Here is a 20,032-nt window from a genome sequence, read left to right as displayed (position 1 = left end):
ATAATATGTGGTTTGAAGATCAAGAGCCTACAGGAGAAGAATATATGTGATATGATTTAGAAGTTGTGGTAACAGCTGGCAGCAATGGTGGAATGGCAGAATGCATTTGTTGAGTTTGGGAGTAAGAAAACTTATCTTCGGACACTCATGACTTACAATTGAATTTCTGTCTTGGATTGTAGTCATTTGTGAGGATGTTTTCTCTATCCTAACCAAGTTTCTTTGAGGACCAGAATTGTGTTGTACCAATCTCTCTGTCTTCAAGACAACATCCTACCACAGTGCTTTGCACAGAGCAAGTATTCAATACATTGAATTTACCTGTGAACCATGAATGAAGGGAAGGACAGATTTGGATTCTCTCTACCCCCAATCTCTATTGAAATTTGGGACTAAATAGAAGTCATCATTCATATTAGGAAAACTATGAGTTGTGTTTAAGATTCTTTATTACTTTTCAAATCCAGCCATTCTCCGCTTAAGCTATCTATGTTAGAGCATTGCAGCATTGTATTTTATTTCAAAACCAGAAATTATCTAAGTAAGAAAACAAAAATGAAAAACGAAAATGCTATTCTGAGTGTGTTGCCAGGAGGTCTCTGCAGCCTGACACATTTTGGCCAGAGAATTACTGGTGTCTCCTTAATCCTTCAGCACACTTCTCTCTGCCTTAGATTTCCATAATTGTTGTTAAAAATTGAGTAATTAATAATAGTAGCTGTTGCTCAAAACAGGTGCCTACTGTGTGCCAAGGCACTGTTCTAAGCACTTTGCAAATCTTAATGTAGAGACTATTATCTCCATTTTACAGGTGAGCAGACAGCTGCAGAGAGTTTTAGTGACTTGTTCAAGGATGCAGAGCTAGTAAATGGTGGAATCAGGTTTTGAACTCGGGCACTGTGGTTCAGATGACTCATATTCTTTGCCCAGTGGCCTGGCAAGCAGAGAGTGCATAGGAGAGTTGCTTGGCAGGGCTCACTCTGATTACCTAGTGTTCCCAAAACATCTTGCCACATTTTCTGCAAATTTTCCATTTTGTTCCAAGGCCCAGAATTCTACCAGAAGTTTCTAATGTTAGAGATTTCTTTAATAAAAATTTATTGAAAAATCTCTTTTGGGGAGAGTCAAAATACCTGGAATGCTTTTCTCTGGAACATTTCCAGAATAAGAGCTGGAAGTAAGAGGTGAATAATTTTGGAAATTTACAGTCACTCCCCATCCCTGCATTAGTAGGACTGCCTAAGTGGGTGTCCCAAGTTTTTGGATTTCATTGAGTAAGACCATTCACCTTCCTGACCACCATTCAAAAATTAGAGTACCAACACACTGCGGGCAATTAAAAAATTTTCTTCTATTCGTGATATTAGACAAGACAGTGAACTACTATCATCTAGTATCAATATAATTTCAAAGAATGACGTTATAAAAGCAAAAAGATAAAAATGGTTATGACCCTAAAATAAAAGAGAGCTCTTTAAATGGAACATATTTAGCTCATCAAGAATCTCACCACACTGTCCTTGTTTCCTCATATTGCTACACACTGGTGAAAATTTTCCTGTGGACCTATGTTCGGGGAACCCCTTCACCAGTCTTCTTTGAACTTTGTCTTTTACCAGGAAAGGGAAATTTCACAGCTTCCTTTTCCTTCTTCCCTTATGGATCCTCTAATTCTAGGATGATATACAAACCCATCTCCCCTTTATAACACAGGCTGTCAAGTAACACATTTTAAGTTATGAACTTGTATTTTAGGAAACGTGGAGTTGGCAACCACCTTCCCACCTTTCCTTCTCATCTCCCTTTCTGGTTGTGATGGCTTCTCTACAGTAACTGACTTCACAGAATGATCACTGTCGCCACACCAAAGGCTCTTTGCATCCTTCTGATTTGTGGAGAATCTTGGTAATGATACTGCAATGGCTTCAGGGGTGTGTGTGTGTGTGTGGTGATATCAGAGTATTGCTGTTATGAGGCCAAAGGTCTATTTATTTATGAATGTAATGGAATCCATCATATAAATCCAATGTACACATGCACAAATGTAAGTTGTCAGGCATGCGTGGTACAACCTGTGCAGTTGGGGGAGGAAAAACAATTAGAGTCGAGTCAGTAAAGATGTGAGATTTTTGCTTCAAAGGAGAGTTCAAAACATGATTGAAAGGTGGGATGCTTCAGAAACTATGGCTTGCTATCCCTTCTAGTGGAACACTTGATTAGAACTGTATATATTTTATATATATATATATATTTTAGAAGTCCCTAATTCTACAATCTAATAATGTACTTCTTTTTCTGTAACTGCCCCCCACTTCCCAAGTGTTTATCTGGTTGAATGGTTAAACTTCCCCTCCTCCCCATCACCTCACCTTTTATGGACAGATCTGAAAGAGATCAATTTTGAAGAGTAGCTAAAATTTCTTTAGCATTTAGTTCGTTTCTGACTAACAAAGTTGGAAGGCTTTAATTACGTATTTAGAATATTCTCATTTGCTTCTCCTGTCCTCTTGAGAATTAGAAAAGTTTGAGAATAAGTAATACTGTTGGGGGTTGACTCCTCTGTAGAACATTCAAGATGGGGAAAACAGATGTCAAATTATTTTTGTCTTTTGTCCTAGAAAAATGGCAGCAATGAAGTTTTCTATATTTAAAACCTGCTTCCATTCAGAAGCACTTCCTTTTTGCTAAGAGGCAGTAAAGAGCCTGTGTCCTCAGTGACCTGTTCTGCTTTGCTTTTATTATGTTAAGGACTGTCTAAACTTTACCACTGTAGCAATATTGACATTTGTACCGTGAATGGTTCAAAGTAAGTACCATTAATTGAGCCTCTGGAATTAGGTCGACATTTGAAACTTGAGGCATCCTGAGGGTGATTTTTGTAGACTCCAGGGCTCCCTGTTGCAGACACTAAGTTCAGTAGAGTGGTGTATGGCAGGCTCCCTCTGCCCACCTCAACTCAGCAAGGTTTCTACAGGGTTTAACCAGAGCCAGACTGTCTATGGGAAATGAGTTGAACACCAAGCTGAAGGTTTTAGCTGTATTGTTAGAAGAGAATTGGGAGGAAGGGAGTTTGATTTTTTTGTGAGGAAGATCAGCCCTGAGCTAACATCCGTGCCAATCCTCCTCTGTTTTTTTTGCGAGGAAGACTGACCCTGAGCTAACACCCATGCCAATCTTCTTCCACTTTATGTGGGACGCTGCCGCAGCATGGCCTGACAAGCAGGGTATCGGTGCGCACCCGGGATCCGAACTCGGGCCGCCAGCAGCAGAGTGCGAGCACTTAACCGCTATGCCATGGGGCCTGCCCCTGATTTTTTTTAAATTGAAATGAAAGACCAGGAATCATTTTATTAACATGGTGTGTGTGTGCGCGCGCGCACGCAAGTGTATGTGTGTGTGTACGGCTGATTGACCTTTTGGTTATTGTACTTAATCAAATGTTTAAATGTTAACTTAAAATGTAGCCATTCACTGTGGCTAGCTTAAAAATGGGGAGCAGAAACCAGGCTAGCATTAAATTACTGCAAATAATTTTCTAGTGTGTTAATCTGTACATGTGAAATTAAAATTTGACTACATATTTTGCAATCTGAGCAATTAAAATAAGATAGTTACTTTAAAATGACGATATATATTGATAAGTTTGTTCTTGCTGCCTAAGAGATATGAATTCTGGGAAGCTGCAGGCTTGGTGGTCATGCCTTGTTCTGAAGGGGAAGTACTTACACTGACTCTTGAAAATAGGAATCGTGCTGATTTAGACATGATAATTTTCTTATTTGGGCACAGGATGAGTTTTTGGTTACAACTTAATTGTTGATTTTTCTGAGATATTTTAATCTCCACAAATGAAACTTACTTACTTAGATGGTCATTTTCCCCTAGGGCCGGACAGTGAATTCATCTTAGAGCGTAAGATGCATTCTAAGTTGCTAAGCATAACACTGCTCATTTAGCAATCATAAAAGCTGCCTCATGACCTCTGTTGTTGCTCTATCATTGAACGCTTGCCTTTTCTTCGAAAAGAAGTAAACTCTTTGATAATGAGGATTATATGCAACACTTCATCTGTCCCTTAGAATTTATGAAGTATTTTTCTACCACCTTCAACTCATCTTTCCTGAAACAGGACTGTTCTCGGGCTGCCCGACACCAGCTTGAATTAGAGGCGTGGGAGTGTTCTGTTTACCTCAGATGTCCATTTTGTCATTTTCATGGTTAGTTCAAGAGGTAATTACCTTATAATTACTTCTCTCTCAAGTTTAGGAACTGTTCAAAAACTCGCTTTTTTTTTTTTTTAAAGATGTAAAGAGTGCCTTTTTCAGTGGGAAACACCCGAGGAAATTTTAGAGAAACAGAATGGCTTGAATGTGTACCTTTTACTTCTGGAATTCCTTATTCGTGTGTCTTGTAAAGAAACAATGCTTAAGAACCTGAGGCTGAAGACGTGTATCCAGGCCGTATCATAAATGACCAGTACTATGATTACCAGGTTTTCCTGGGTCTTGACATGTGAATTTGAATGGAATCACAACTCTGGGGGATTGTTTTCCTTTTGGGTATAAATTAGTAAGCTCAGAAACAGCCTTCCTATGATTTAGGGTTGAAAGTGCTGTTTACGAATGTATTTAAGAATTTTAGTGAAAATCATACACTCTACTATGGATTTTTTTCTTACATTTTTCTGAAGTATGTCATGATGTAACTCTCTGGGGTATGAGGGACTGGGATGGCACCAGACACCTCAGCAGTGTAGTGATCTGACATTTCTGTTTTAATTGCTCTAGTGCTTTACCAAGACATGTGGGCGGGGAGGCTGGTTTAAATAGAATTTTTCCCTGCTAGGGATGATAGAATTTAAGCGATTTTAATAGGAGTGTTAATGGACTTGTCTCCCCTCCCCCACCTCCTTTCATTAGAGGCATGAGGAGAAAGGACTCGTCATATTCTAAGATGATCTTAAGGAATGCTTTAAAGACTCAAATCTATGTATGTGTAATGGAAGTGTGCTTGTGAGACCAATGACCGAGTTTTCCAGTTCTAGGAAAGGACTGTTGGTCCGGTCTACCACCTTGTGGCCATTTGCAGAATTGTCTCAGCCCATGCAAGTATGAGTTTCCCACAGCTCTGAACACAAGATTGAAAACACATTTCTTCCCTTTCCTTCTTTCACTGTTATTCTCAGGAGTATTCCCTTTAAGGCTGTGCATACCACACCCCTCCAGGAATGTTGCCCTTTTCTTTCTTTGCACCCAGTGCATCCACAGTCTGTTGCTGGATGCGGAGATCAGAAAGAGGTGTAAAAGAAAACAGAGTAACTTTGTTCAAGGTGTTTATTCTCTGAGGAGATAAAATGTAAATTCCTGAAACTAAAGAGCACTAACCGCACAGAGCACCTGTGAAGGTCCAAATGTGAGTGGTGCAGACAGTAAGAACTGGAGTGGCTCAGAAAGGAAGCGGTCACTGCCAGCGGTAAATGGGGACTTGGAGGAGAGCTTTTCACCAGGTGAGAGGAAGGGGAGAGTGTTTTGAGGTGCTTTGTGTGAGACTGGGTCCAAAGATTGCTGGACATTGTATGGAGAGGGTGCAACAGATTGTTGTGTTTGGACTCTATTCAGAAAGCAGCCTGGTGAGCTTTGGAAGCAGGGGGTTTTCAATGTGATGTGCTTGAAACAGTGCTACCGGGTATGTGCTCCGGAGGGAATTGGCATCCTCTGCCCACCAGACCCGCTATAAAAATCTGGATTCCTAAAGCAGACAATGTAGGGGCCCTTTATATGTTTTATATATAATTCATTTGACTTTTTTTTTTTTGGATAGAAATACATATGAAGAGGATTCATTAATTTGTAAAAATTCTGATGTCTATAAATTTCAGGAGTATTTTTAATTTTATGTTCTTGGTGTTACTGTGCTTGTATTCAGATCTCATAGGTAATAAAATCAGCTACGAAACTTTTTGAGGGTCTGTACGTGCTGTGTGTTGTTATGAAAGTAGATATAATTGTAGCCACACAGCCTAGCCAGGTAGATATTATTCACCTCGTTTTGCAAATTTAGTCTCTGTAACAACACCCAGGGTGATGCATCTTGGCTGTGTTGGGGACTAAGATTTGAACTCTGCTCCATCTGACTCCAAAGCCCATCTTCTGTCCATTATTCTCAGAATGTTTTAGAGTAGGAAAATTTGGGATCTCCAATTTATAAAATTTTTAAGCTTAACCACTATGTCGACAGACAGCGAAACTTGCAGACTTCCCACCTTTCTGCCCCCTCCTCCATTTGGCTGTAGGCATGAGTGTGAGCCTTGGGTAGTCTAGCTTTTAACCTCCTTATTAATAATCTTCAAGATACAACTCTCTAATTCGTTGCTAGTGATCTTTGGCCAAGAAGGATAAATTACCTTTTTGGCTTTGCGGGGGAGAATAAATCGACATCAGTATAGTTCCTGGTCCTGTGACTGCTGTCACTTAATTAAGATACTCCTCTCTCTTCCTCCTCATGTTTAAATCCAGAGGCATTTACCACTTAGGTCTCCATAAGCCTGCTAATTTTAGCATAATGCTGGCCTTAGTTTCTTTGATGATTGAGACACAATCTTTTTAAAGGAATCAACCTTTTTTTTTTTTAATTTATCTTATAACCGGAAGTTTGTACCTTTTTGAGTACTTTCTGACTATAGTTTAAATACATAGATTCATATATAAAACAAAACTTCTTTTAAAGGAAAAAGATATATATTTTTTCTCTTAGCACAGTGCTGAATATACCCACCCCCATGGTTTATAAAGAGTCTATAGAGGGAAGGAGGAGAGAGTGCGCCCCCAGGCTGGGAGTGGGAGAGGAGGCGCAGGAATAGTCCTCTCTGTCTCCGAAGATCATATGGAAATATACTGCAAGTTGTTTGAGAATCCCTGATGCTGGTAAACAAATGAAATTAAAAGCCAGTTTTAAGTGAGTTGTAAGTTTGCCATGAGTCCTATTACGTTCTGAATGAGTCTCTAAGGGGAAATTAGGCAAAGAGCCCAAGATGTGGAGCCTTTCCCTCTGACTCCTTTCCTCTTAGCGGTGTGTTGTGTTTGCAGACTGAGCAAGAGGGTTCGGTTAGGTTGTGAACAGTCATTCTCCTAAATAACTTAGAGGATGCCTTTGGGGTTTGATATATGGTTTACATTTGGGGCAAAAAAGTCTTTTTCATGGAAAACCGCATTCCAATTGGCCTGTCAATATCTTGTCTCCTGGGTTACAGTGGTTTTATGACTTTAATCTGCTTTCAAATGACATCTATTTTTGAAAAAAGGATATCCTTCCTAGTGGAGAAGGAAAAGCTTGTTGTTCTTTCCTGCTTTCTGGTTAGAGCAACATGTTCCTGTTTGTATTCGAGACTAGAGAATTTTTTGGGAAAAATAGCTTACATTTTTTAAGAGTCCTTTAAAATAGTGATAGTCGTGAATTTTATTTGTCTTGGAAGGTGCGGTTGAGAAGATTAGAAAGTTCTCAGTTTGCATATCATAGTTTCTTGACAGAAATGAAAATTGGAACACTTGAGGTGATTTAACTCGCCAGCATTTTTTTTTATAGTCAAGTTTGTTGAAGCATAATCACTCTGAATATCTCTTGTTTGTGTAGAGAAAAAAAAAAAAACAACCCAAGAATGTAACTCCCTGAAGGCCATACATTTCCTTGCTCCCCTTAAGAGAAAGCTCTTGCTCTGTGATGGCACATATCTGGTTTTCACCATGGTTGCAAATTTCAGGTTGCTTTGAGGAGCAAGAATTCCTCAGCACCTCACCCTTTCCCCTTTTTGTTTCCTTGCTGGGTAAAGGCGATTCCATACCACTTGTAAATTATTTTAACAAACACCAATCATTAAGGGGAAAAGAAGGGTTGAAAATTCTGTGTGAGAAGTAAAGGAAGAATAGCGGTTAGGGGCAACCTCTAGGGAAAGGATGGGGTGGAGGGAGTTCCTGGGCAGAGCTGGATTGCTTCGCATGGCCTCTCATGCCCCCAAATCTCCTTCCTTATACTGCTGATATATTTCGTTTCTCTTGGTTGTGTTGCCCGAAATCTCATACCCCCCAGAGCTTTGTTTGCACTATGGAAATGCAAATGCCAACAGACAGTTCCCCATGGAAGATTCAAAGGCTCCTGCTGATCACTCACATTCACATTTGTTTTTTTTGTTTTTTTTTTTTAATTTTATTTATTTACTTTTTCCCCCCCCAAAGCCCCAGTAGATAGTTGTGTGTCATAGCTGCACATCCTTCTAGTTGCTGTATGTGGGATGCGGCCTCAGCATGGCTAGAGAAGCAGCGCATCGATGCACGCCCGGGATCCGAACCCGGGCCACCAGCATCCCAGCACACGCACTTAACCGCTAGGCCACAGGGCCAGCCCCACGTTCACATTTGTGTTCAGGTTGTTTTCCTTTAATTTTTAGATGAGGGCATGGTGCCCCAGAATGGGGTTTGGGGTAATGTGAGGTTGCTGGACACCTGGGGAGAGGGTAGAAAAAAATTGATAGAAAGATTCAAAAGGCCATGTTTGCCTATTTCAAAATATTGCCCAGTCCTCCTTGCCCCTAGGAAAGGAGAAGAAAACTTGTCTTCTTTTTTGCCTTTTAGTGTTATTTACCTTACTCGACATCCGTAGTCATTGGTAAATCTAAATGCTGGGCTCTTTACTGAAGAAAAGCTTAGCCACCGATTCCTCTTTCCTTTAGTTTGCATTTCTTTTGCTCATCTCTAGTCAATTTTCTTTCATTCCTCAGGGGCAGAGATCAGAGATTTCCCAGTGCTTTTTCCACAGTTTCTCTGCTTTTCCCACTTACCCAAATCTGGGATGGTGTTCACATTGCACAGTGAAACATTACATTTGCTTGTCGCCTGCTGTCTAGACTTCAGTTTCGTACCATTCCTTCTGTTAGTTACAATTAAGAGATCTCAAGTTTAGATAGACTCTGTATGTAAAGTCATCCAATTCAAGCTAGATAATATTGCCTTCCATTTAAGTTTTATGTAGAATAATGTTGTCTGCTCCCTGAGTTTATAAGCTCCTTGTGGCACAGAACATTTAAAACAAGTTTCTTTTGAGATGACTTATTCTAAGAGTAATAGGAGAAACTCTGAACATAATTGTTGAATTCATTTGAGAAGTCTGTAATCTAGTTAAATATCTAAAATACTCATATGAAACAGTTGCACAGGATTCCCTGGTTGTGTATTGCTGGAGTGACACGTTTAAACTTACTTCCCCGGAAAACATCATGATTATGTGAGGTGTGAATGTTTTATTTATGCAGCTACATAACATACAGATGGAAAAACTATGTTTTTTGTTTGGTCCTGCAGTGATGGTATAATGCAGTCCCTTTTCTTCACACTCTGAGTTTTATAATGCAGGTTCAGTAACAACTTCATGACCCATTCTCTTATGTCTGTGACTTATGGGTGAGAATATATCATTGTTCTCCATATTTTTATTAACTAATAAGCAATCTTATTTTATTTGCGAGTGATAGTTATACATATTGTCTTAAGTTAAAAAAATAATGGTGGTAGTTATTGTTCATAGATATATTCTATATAATCATGCAGATTATACGTTCATATTCAAAGTTGTGAAGTTCACGCATACAATACTGACACATGTAATGGATGTGACTTATTTAAGAAGGTGGCTCCTATACTACTATGAAACTCCATAATGTTAAAAAGCAACAGATTAATAAAGTGCTATTTGATCAAGGAATATGCTTCTTTACTTTGATTTTGCTTGGTCTGTTTGAAGGAGGAGACCTAGTTATTGCAAGGCCTGTTGTCTTTTACAGTTTAAGGCTGTTCTTTTCCTCCGTTCTATTTCTAAGCTTCAAATTCTTGCTTCTATCATGTTTCTTTTAGAATTCTCTCTTCTCCAGTTTTTAAAAATCCTATTTCTTTCTTCTACTTTCCAAAATATGCTTTTTTGGTCAGTGTAAATTTATTTGCTTGAGGAGTATTAAAGGAATGTAAATAGTCTTGTCTATTTGCTTAGATAAAGGCATTGTAGGCCTTGGGCAGGTTATAACGGGTTGATAGGTACTTCAGGGGAAGAAAATGGAAGACTTTAATGTTAGATTCAGAATATAAGCTCTTCAGAAATGGGAGGGCAGTCTTTCTGTACTATTTAATGACTGCAAGTAGCACACAAATTTGTAATATCTAAAATAGAATATGACCTTCAGGATTATTTAGAAGGACCTTTTATTATAGATATTAAAGAAAACTCATTAATTAGGGCATTTTTATTGGCTTTCGTATAGAATATATTATGATTGGAGTATGACTGCTTCTAAAGAAGGGATTTATTAGCTGTAGGAATGTGCACTTTGTTAACTAGATGGTGGGAAAGGTTTTGTTACAGCTTCCTTATTTATATTGAATTTATAGGGTGTAGTTTTAAATTTCAATCCTTAAATAGCTTTTAAAGATTTTATTTATTCAGTTTTTCCCCCCAAAGCCCCAGTAGATAGTGGTATGTCATAGGTTCACATCCTTCTAGTTGCTGTACGTGGGACTCGGCCTCACGTTGGACGGAGAAGTGGTGCCTCGGGGCGCGCCCGGGATCTGAACCCGGGCCGCCAGCATCAGAGCGCGCGCACTTAACCGCTAAGCCATGGAGCCGGCCCCTTAAATAGCTTTTAAAAGACTCATGGGAAATGAAGACTACAGATGAATAAAATTAAAGACCATCAGTTTATTTGAAAGTTGACCACCATAGGGCAATACTTTAAATTTCCAGTATTGATAAATTTTAAATTGGGACAATTTAGAATTATAAATGTGGTCTTTCCCCCCCTTAACACATCAGAATATTGTTTTGAGAACCACAATAAAATATTTTAGGCTAAAAATCTTAGTCTCCTCTTAAAATATTTTCAAATTTCTTATCGAATTATTCTATGAATCATTGTCCCTGATCTGTGCCCTTAATATATGAAATTTAATTTCACATGTAGTTTGAATTGTTCTAAAAGGTATTCCTAAGGCTACACAAATTTTTTTCTTAATCAAAAGAGAGGATTAAACTTAACCAAAGTAGTGCAAGACTTGTACACTGAAAAGAACAAAACATTGTTGAAAGAAATTAAAGACGACCTAAGTAAATGGAAAAAATCCCTTGTCATGGGTTGGGAGACTTAATATTGTTAAGATGGCAATACTACCTGAATTGATCTTCAGCTTCAATGCAATCCCTATTAAAATCCCAGCTGGCTTTTTTGCAGAGATCGACAAGCTGATTCTAAAATTCATGTGGAAATGCAAGGCACCCCAGAGAGCCAAAACAATCTTGAAAAAGTAAAACAAGTTTGTAATACTCACACTTCCTGATTTCAAAACTTACAACAAAGCTACATAAACAAGACAGTGTAGTACTGGCATAAGGATAGACACATAGATCAAAAGAATAGAATTGAGAGTCTAGAAATAAACACTTACATTTATGGTCAGTTGATTTTCAACAAGGGTACCAGTACAATTCAAGGGGGAAAGAGTAGTCTTTTCAACAAAGGGTGCTGAGACAACTGGATATCCACATGCAAAAGAATGAAGTTGGACCCAGACCTCACTATTATAGACCCAAAAAAATAACTCAAAATGGATCATAGAGCTGAATATAATGGCTAAAACTATAGAATTCTTAGAAGAAAATATATTAATAAATTTTTGTGACCTTGGATTAGGTAATGGTTTCTTAAATGACTCTAAAAGAGCACACAACAAAAGAAAAAATAGATAAATTGGACTTCATTAAAATTAAAAACTTTGTACTTCAAAGGGCACCATCCAAGAAAGTGAAAAGACAGCCCATGGAATGGGAGAAAGTATTCGTAAATTATATATCTGATAAGGGCCTTCTATCTGGAATACATAAAGAATTTTCAAAATTCGGTAATAAAAACACCAATTAAAAAATGAACAAATTGAATAGATATTTATCCAGAGAAGTTTTATAAATGACCAATAAGCACAAGAAAAATGCTCAACATCTTTAGTCGTTAGGGAAATGCAAATCAACACTACAATTAGATACCACTATAAACCCAATTAGGATGGTTAACATAAAAAAGACAGATAATAACAAGTGTTGACAAGGATGTATGGAGAGAAATTGGAGTCCTCATACATTGCTGGTGGGATTATAAATAATGCCTCTGCTCGGGAAAACAATTTGACAGTTCCTTAAAAAGTTAAACATAGAGTTACCATATGAAGTTACCATATGAACTAGCAATTCCACTCGTAGGTAAATGCCCCTGAGAACTGAAAACAGGAGTTCAAACAAAAATTTATACTTGAAAGTTCATACATTATTCATAATAGATATGAAGTAGAAAAAACCCAAATGTACATCATTTGATGAATGGATAAGCAAAATGTGGTATATCTCTACAATGGAATGTTATTTGGCAATACAAAGGAAAGTATTGATACATACAACAACATAGATGAACCTTGAAAATATTATGCTAAGTGAAAGAAGCTGGTCACAACATGTTGTTACATTCCATTGTGAGATTCCATTACATGAAATGTCCAGAATAGGCAAATCCATAGAAACAAGGTAGATTAGTTGTTGCCAGGAGTTGGGAATTAAGGGAGAATGGGGAATGACTGCTAATGGAGGTGGACTTGTTTTTTGGGGTGGTGAAAATGTTCTTAATTGAACTGATCATGATTGTACAAAAACAAACCACTGAATTATTCACTTTAAAATGATAAATTTTATAGTATGTGAATTATATCTTAAGAGAGCTGTTCTTTTTTTAGAAAGAGGATTATTTTACAAATTTCTTAAAATACTTTTGTTTTAGATTTTGACTAAGATTTAAGGGGCAAGTAAATACCCATTCAGATTCTTGATATCACAAACTGCGTAGTACTGTATATTCATTGGAGTCTTAAAATACTAATTTTGGCTTGTTGTATAAATGAATATAAACAGGATCTTGAATTTTTACCTGTTCTGAACTTTCATGAATAATTTTGAATCTTTTTTCAATGTATTGCAATATAATAAAGAAAAGCAAAGCTTGCCTTTTTTTTTAAAGAAAATACTTTAACTTAAATATTTCTGTATATAAGAAATGTCATTGTAAGAGTTGAAAAAATTGAGTTCATGCTCATTTTTAAGTGTAGTCATGAAATAACATGCATTAATTTTATATTGACTAAGAAATACAATAATTTGATTTAATCATAGTACTGGTAAATAGCTATACCTTAAAACTAAAACTTTATATTTATTTGATATTTTGATGTAAAAGGCAGAAAATAGGTGATGAATGAAGAACTAATGAGGAATTTATTTTCATAAGTCTGAGTCAGTTTATTTTATATTTTAATAGGTTTTGTGTATATCACAAAGGCAGTTGTAATGGATAGCATTTGTGCAATTCAACTTTTCTCTTAATAATGCTTATTTTAATGTCTAAGAAAACTCATATTAAAAAAAGCTGTCTTTAATTTGGTCTGTAAACATAGTGACTTATTTTAGAAATCTCTTTTCCTGACAAGTCTGATAATTTCTATCCTTTTTTTCGAACAGGATCTGGAAATAGTGTATTCCTATTTACATGGTATGGAAGCCTTATCAAACTTGAGGGAGCATCAACTTAGGTAAGTCAATTTAAGATCAATGATAATAGGTTTCTAGTATTTTATGTGATCATTTATTACAGTTAAGAAGTAGGATTAAAGATAACTTACTTATGAAAACTCTGCCTCATCCAGCCCCTATACTTGGCTTTTATAAGTTTTATAAGATTGAATTGTTTTATCCATATAATAATTTTTTGACATTTCTGCCATAGTGATATCCTCTCTCCCTCTCTCTCCCTCTCCCACCTCCCTCACCTAAAGTAATAAACACTGCTTGGTGAATATACCAGAAGGAGCATTATTTGCCGTCTTGGCAAATGAAAATCTACTTCTTAGCACTCAGATCCTTAAGAAACCAGAATGTTTTGAACTAGTCAAAGAATGATTAGGTTCATTATTTTAGTATGTTTTAGGTCTTTGTAATATATTTATTGCATAAAGTTGATGGCCACTTTTTGGGAAATGCAGTTTATACCATAGTTGTTTTTATGTGGTCCACTCAAATAAAAATCTTATCATTTCTATCATACAGTGTTACAGTAACCTTATTTATGGTTATCTGGGCTTCATATTAAAAGATCAAAAACATCTATATAATTTAGTAATTTTTACCTTAACTAGCACTAAAATAAAGGGCCTTGGGAAGATTGATTACATATAAACAGCAGCCAGGACGTAATGGGAAGGTTTTGTTTCCTCCAGGTCTAGCTAGTTGTGAAACCAGCAGTGTTTAATTATGAAAGGAATACTTTTTCTATATAGTTCCCCTTTACTCTTTAAACACTAATTAATTTGTGAGCATGTCAATTTCATATTTTGTTGTTAATTGAAAAAAGTGTCAAGAGGATTGAGTACTTGTAAAATTAAATTTTTAATGAAAATCATTTAAATTAAAGTAGATTGCAGATTACGTGTTTAAAAATTCAGTCAAGTTTTATTAGAAAGGGCAAAACCATTGGGAATTTAGAAGATGGCTCAAATTAAAGCAAGAATAACTTTTAAAATATGTAGCTTTCATTTTATGTTTTTTGATGACAACTATCCTAAGAAAAAATTGTACCACCAATTGTCTATTTAATTGAATGCAGTTAATCCTCAATGCAAATGAAATTAATTAATCTGCAAATATAAATGTCATGTTCCCATTGACATTTAAAACCACATATATGGATAATACTTAGATATATTGAGTATGTAATGTGTGTCCATAGTATATGTGGTTATAAAATTATTTAGATAATAGGTATTCTGTGGAATAGAAAAAGGAAAATTTTAATACTTATATAGAAATTTTCAAAATTATAAAAGTAGAGATGATAACACAATGAAGTCTCATATACCCATCAATTAGAACTATCAATTTTCTGCCATTTCAAAGCTAAATTTTGCTTAGAAATAACTGATTAATTCAAGGGTATAGTTTAGTCTATTTACACCTTAGAAAGTCTGTTTCGGAGACTATATACAGCTTCGTTTGTTGGCAAGAATTTACAGAGAGAGGCCCTTAAGATGTTTATCTTAATTCTGCTTGTGTTGAAAAGTCATTTGTCTCACATATTTATGGAAAACATAAGCTGAAATTAACTTAAGTCGTTTTTTGGAACAAGATCAGAATACCCAAATGAATAATAACAAAAAAACAGAGGTACAGATAAACTCAATGATTTGGATAAAATGCTTTATAATACTATGATTTCTGGGAAAGAAAAATATATCTTATTTAGATATTTTCTTTGAATTTTATAAATAAAAGTTTTACCCCTGGGATTAGTAGAGAACAGTAAAGGCTTCCACATAATACAGTTTTCCATTTTTAGAAAAAAAAAGGCAGCTCTTAATCAAGATTTTCCAAGTCTGTTTATTCAGTGTTAGGCAGTAGTCTTCTACTATGAGGGAGGGGAGAGGCTTTATTTGAAAGCTTCAGCTTTGTGTATTTTTGTGGCCCATCCATATGTAGACAGTAAATTGATTCTGAGCAGTTAAGAAACATGCATTTAATTGATTGTGTTGATATAAGATCACGTAGTCTATGCAACATAAAGATTTTCAGGTCTTCGCTTAAAAACTGTATTTTTTCAATACAACTGAATTTTTCTAATGTTTATTCCCTTAATCCATCTGGATTAGAAGCAGCATATTTGCCAAAGGGGAAGAATATGCTGTAGTTAGGAGTGGAGGCCAAAAATCTGTAAAAAGCAGAGTAGCTGTCTGGGGCCATTCAGTGATGGAAACAAGAGCCTGTTGAACTATATATATATTCCTCAGCATTATGGATGAGTGTAATTAATATATAGGCACTTTTGGATCATTAAGAAACAACTAAATTATGGTTAGTATTTTCTTTAGGAATTCAGGAAAGATCAATACGCTTTTGATAAAACATTTCCTAACAATGTTTAAGGACAAAAAAAAAGATTTTGTGGTGGGGCTGGCCCTGTGATGTAGTGGTTAAGTTTGGCGCTCTGCGCTTCAGTGGCCTCGGTTCACGGGTTCAGATCCCAGGTGTGGACCTACACTACTTATCAAGCCATGCTGTGGAGGTGTCCCACATACAAAATAGAGGAAGATGGGCACAGATGTTAGCTCAGGGCCACTCATCCTTAAGCAAAAAGAGGAAGATTGGCAACAGGTGTTAGCTCAGGGCTACTCTTCCTCACAAAAAAGAAAAAAAAAGATTTGGTACTTTTTTCATTTATTTAGAACGTTGTCATATAGAAGATTTTATCATGATTTTTGGATGGCACTGGTTAAATTTATTTATTCAGTCAACAATTATTGATTACATGCCTACTATGTGCTATACATTGATGTAGGCCATGGAGATACAGCATTGAAGTAGACCAAACCCCTGCCATCACGGAGCTTATGTTCCTAGTCGGGCAGACAAGATTTAGGTAAATGGGTCAATGTTGTTTTATTCAGATATTAATGTGTTGGGCATGATGAGAATGGGTGCTGGGCTGCTTTGACTTTGTAGTCAAAAGGAGGTAACGTTTGAGTTGGGGCAGCTGGTGCAATGATCTCTGCAATGTAGAGGGGTCCCAAGTGCTCTGTCAAGGGAACAGGCTTGGTGCAGAGGAAGGCAGGGGCTGTGGTATAGTGAGGTAGAGTAAGTAAGTTATAGTACAGTAAGTATAGTAAGTAGTGTGGTGTATTCAAGGAGAAGGAGTTTGGATTTTCTTCTAAAGGTAGTGCAGATTAAAAGCAGAGGTATGAGATGATCTGACTTAATGTTTGGAAAGATCTCTCTGGAAGCTATGTGGAGAATGGACAATAGGCATGCAAATGTAGAAGCAGAAGTCTACATTTGTAGTCCTGGTAAGAGATAATAGTGGGATACTGATGGTTCATACTAGGTTTTCACAGGGGAGATGATAAACTTGGTCAGTTTTGGAGGATGTATTTTGGAAACAGGTGCTGGTAGAAAGATGGGATGTAAAGAAGAGAGGGAAGTCAAGGATGTTGACTCCAAGATTTTTGGCTTAAATGATTGGGTACTGATTGTGAAAAAGCAGATTTTGGGGGAAGAAATTCAAGATCTGTTTTGGACATTTTGAATGTGAAATGGCTATTACACAGCCAGTGGCTGCCTTGAGTCAGCATGTAGGTGAGTGGATATCATGGTGAGAGACTAGGTCTGGGGCATTGCTGTGGAAGTCATCAGTTTATAGATTAAATTTAAAATCGTAGACTGGATGAGATTATATGGTGCAGAGGAGAAGAGGGCTGATGGGCCCCCGGAGATGATAGATAACATTTAGAAGTCAGGTAGAGGAATGGGATGGGGGGCCATCCAAAGGAGACAGAAAAAAATGACTAATAAGTTGAGGAAAACCTGGAGACTGAGGACAGGAAGCCTAGAGAAGATAATGGTATAAGGAAAAGGGAGTCATCAAATGCTGCTGAGAAGTGGAATTAAGGTAAAGATAGAAAAGATTTAGAGAGAACACAGAGGATGCAGATAGCTTTTAGAGCCTTTTCTTTGGAGTTTCAGGGACCAAATGATGGGGGAGTGGGCAGAGGGTGAGAAAGTGGAGATATAGAGCCTGTAGACAACTCTAAAAGGAGAATTTCTGTCATGGGGAAAGCAAACTGTAGATAATAGCTAGAGGAAGATGTGGGATCAAGAGAGGTGTCCTCCTCACCCACACAATGGGTCATACTACGATGTGTGTGTGTGTTAAAGGAAGTGATTCAGGACAGGGAGAAATAGATGGGGATGTAGGAGACGGAGGTAAGCTTTCAGGAATGCAGGGTCTTATGGAGGAGAAGGAATGAGATCCAGTGAAGAGGTTGGAGCAAGGACCCTTCTTTCATTCTAACAGGAAACAAGGCAGAGCCTGTTACTTAATTTAAGACCAGGTATGTTTAGACCCATCACTTATGACTATCATCCTTTTCTATTAAGAATTGGTGTGAATCAATCTACTAAAGAAAACTATGTGTTTAATGATGTGTATTCAAAATCTAATGCCGCCTCCTGGAGTTAAGTGACCTTCAGTTGGAATGTTTCGAGTAAGGGACTGAGAGGATGAGGAGGACCTCTAAGGTAGGTTAAGGAGAAAGAGTACCCAAGAGAGCATTTTCAAGTGACAAATTACGAGGATATAGTGTTTATTGGATTTAACCAACAGAGGAAAGATGGATGTGGGTTGACCCCAGTGTTTCGCAGATTGGAGAACAGTAGCCCCATTCACCAAAATGGAGGTGCTGTTGAAACGATTACTTTTATTGCCAGCTTTTTCAGTTTACTAGTTCCTTCAATAAGAAGGAATAGTCATTCTGTCTTTTGCATTTCTGCATTTTTGGGAAGTTTTACTTTGGCTTAATATAATAAGATATTATATTATATCAGGATCTTCTTGAAGATCCTGTTTTGGAGGTAATTTGAATATTTAAACATTTATTCATGTTTTCCATAATTTCCATAATTTTTCCCTTGGGGATGAATCAACTAAAATAACAGATCTTTAAGTTGTAAAGCCTCTATTTAGTCATTAGTCATAAAAATACTGAGTTAATAAAAGCTGCTTTTGTCTGAAATTCCATACTGTTAAGTAACTTGTTGTAGAGCTGTAAATGACGTTATCACTTTTTAAATTAACAGGTATTTCTTTCTAACTTTTAGGTTCCTTCCCATTTTCTGTTTACCTTGGAGAACATTAATTTGTCCACATGTCATTTGCCAAGTATAAAACACATACAATTTTGTTCCCTATAAAATAAAAATGACGAAGTTGACATCTATCAAAATGTTTTCTTTTCTAGCATGTCTTTACCAGATTTGATTTTATTTTGTTAATCTAAGTATCAAAGATATTCATCTTGAGGCTAATAAATGATTGTGACAAGCCATATAAAGTAATCTTAACTTTCTAGACTACATGGCTCATTAATGTTTTTAAGCTATTAGTATATTTTTTTATGACAAATATTGAACTCATGTCTTTATTTCTGTTACAGGCTAATGTGTGAAACTGTGAGATATGAAAGACATGAAGCAAATGAAGTTTTATACTAGTAGGTGTTTCCTTTCTCTTTGTACAGTGTGTAACGCAGTGGCTAAATAATTTCCTTAAAGTATCAAAGAAGTATTAGTAACAGCTTGCTAAATCAGCATTAATTTACTTTTGCATTAACTTATTTTTCGTAGTTTAGAAATGTGAAACATTTCAACTATTTCCTGTTATAAAGTAAAAGTTTACAGTCCTTTGCTGATAAGTTTACATCTCTATCTATATATCTCTCATGTGTGTCTCAGAAATATTATTTCACATTATGGAGTATTTTGACTTTTTTATCATTATGAAATAAATAGTGTATAGTCTTTCCAACAGAATAAAATATATATTCCCACAACCACACCAGATGAGATGTAAAAGACAGCATAAATGTCATATTTTAGCTTATAATTCTTTCAGAAAGAGGAAAATAAGCTGCCCACATCTCTTTGGGCATAGTTTTGTCTTTAAATAATATTGATATACCTTTCAAGATATATAACATATTCCTTGAAAAAATGACAACTAATTTTTTTAAGAATGTGGTAAACATACAGTAGATAAATATTGGTGTATTAAGGATATATAAACTGTGATTTACTAGATATAATATTTTGTTAATAACGTTTGCCATGACCGACTGTTGTTCTGTTGACTTTCCTTCCTGGTTTTCAAAGCACTTATTAAATAATTACAACTTTCCATGCATATTATAGGGAATATTTATTGAAATAAGTAAAACACAGCTTCTGCCCTTAAGGAGGCTATAATCTCTTGAGGGAGTTAGAAATAGAATAAAGGAAAACAACAACTAACCAACCAAAATAACTGAGAATATAGATACAAGCTAAGGGCTGAAGAAGTGCCAGGGAAGCCTTAAGGGAAATGGAG

General features: G+C 36.4%; 1 protein-coding gene across 8 annotated transcripts in view; it reads left to right on the top strand.

Moving 5' to 3' along the window:
* RAPGEF2 (Rap guanine nucleotide exchange factor 2) overlaps positions 1-20,032 on the top strand; it is a 243,450-nt gene that overhangs the window by 68,034 nt on the left and 155,384 nt on the right. For all 8 annotated transcript variants that reach the window (XM_014780249.2, XM_014780245.2, XM_014780250.2 and 5 more), the window contains exons 2-3: positions 13,588-13,658; positions 19,104-19,160. In XM_014780249.2, the coding sequence (XP_014635735.1) occupies positions 13,588-13,658; positions 19,104-19,160 (128 nt within the window). The remainder of the gene's footprint in view (positions 1-13,587; positions 13,659-19,103; positions 19,161-20,032) is intronic.

This window comes from Ceratotherium simum, chromosome 12, assembly GCF_057802395.1.
Source record: "Ceratotherium simum simum isolate JZ-2026a chromosome 12, ASM5780239v1, whole genome shotgun sequence".
In the NCBI taxonomy this organism is placed as follows: domain Eukaryota; kingdom Metazoa; phylum Chordata; class Mammalia; order Perissodactyla; family Rhinocerotidae; genus Ceratotherium; species Ceratotherium simum.
This window is presented reverse-complemented; position numbering and strand designations above follow the sequence as displayed.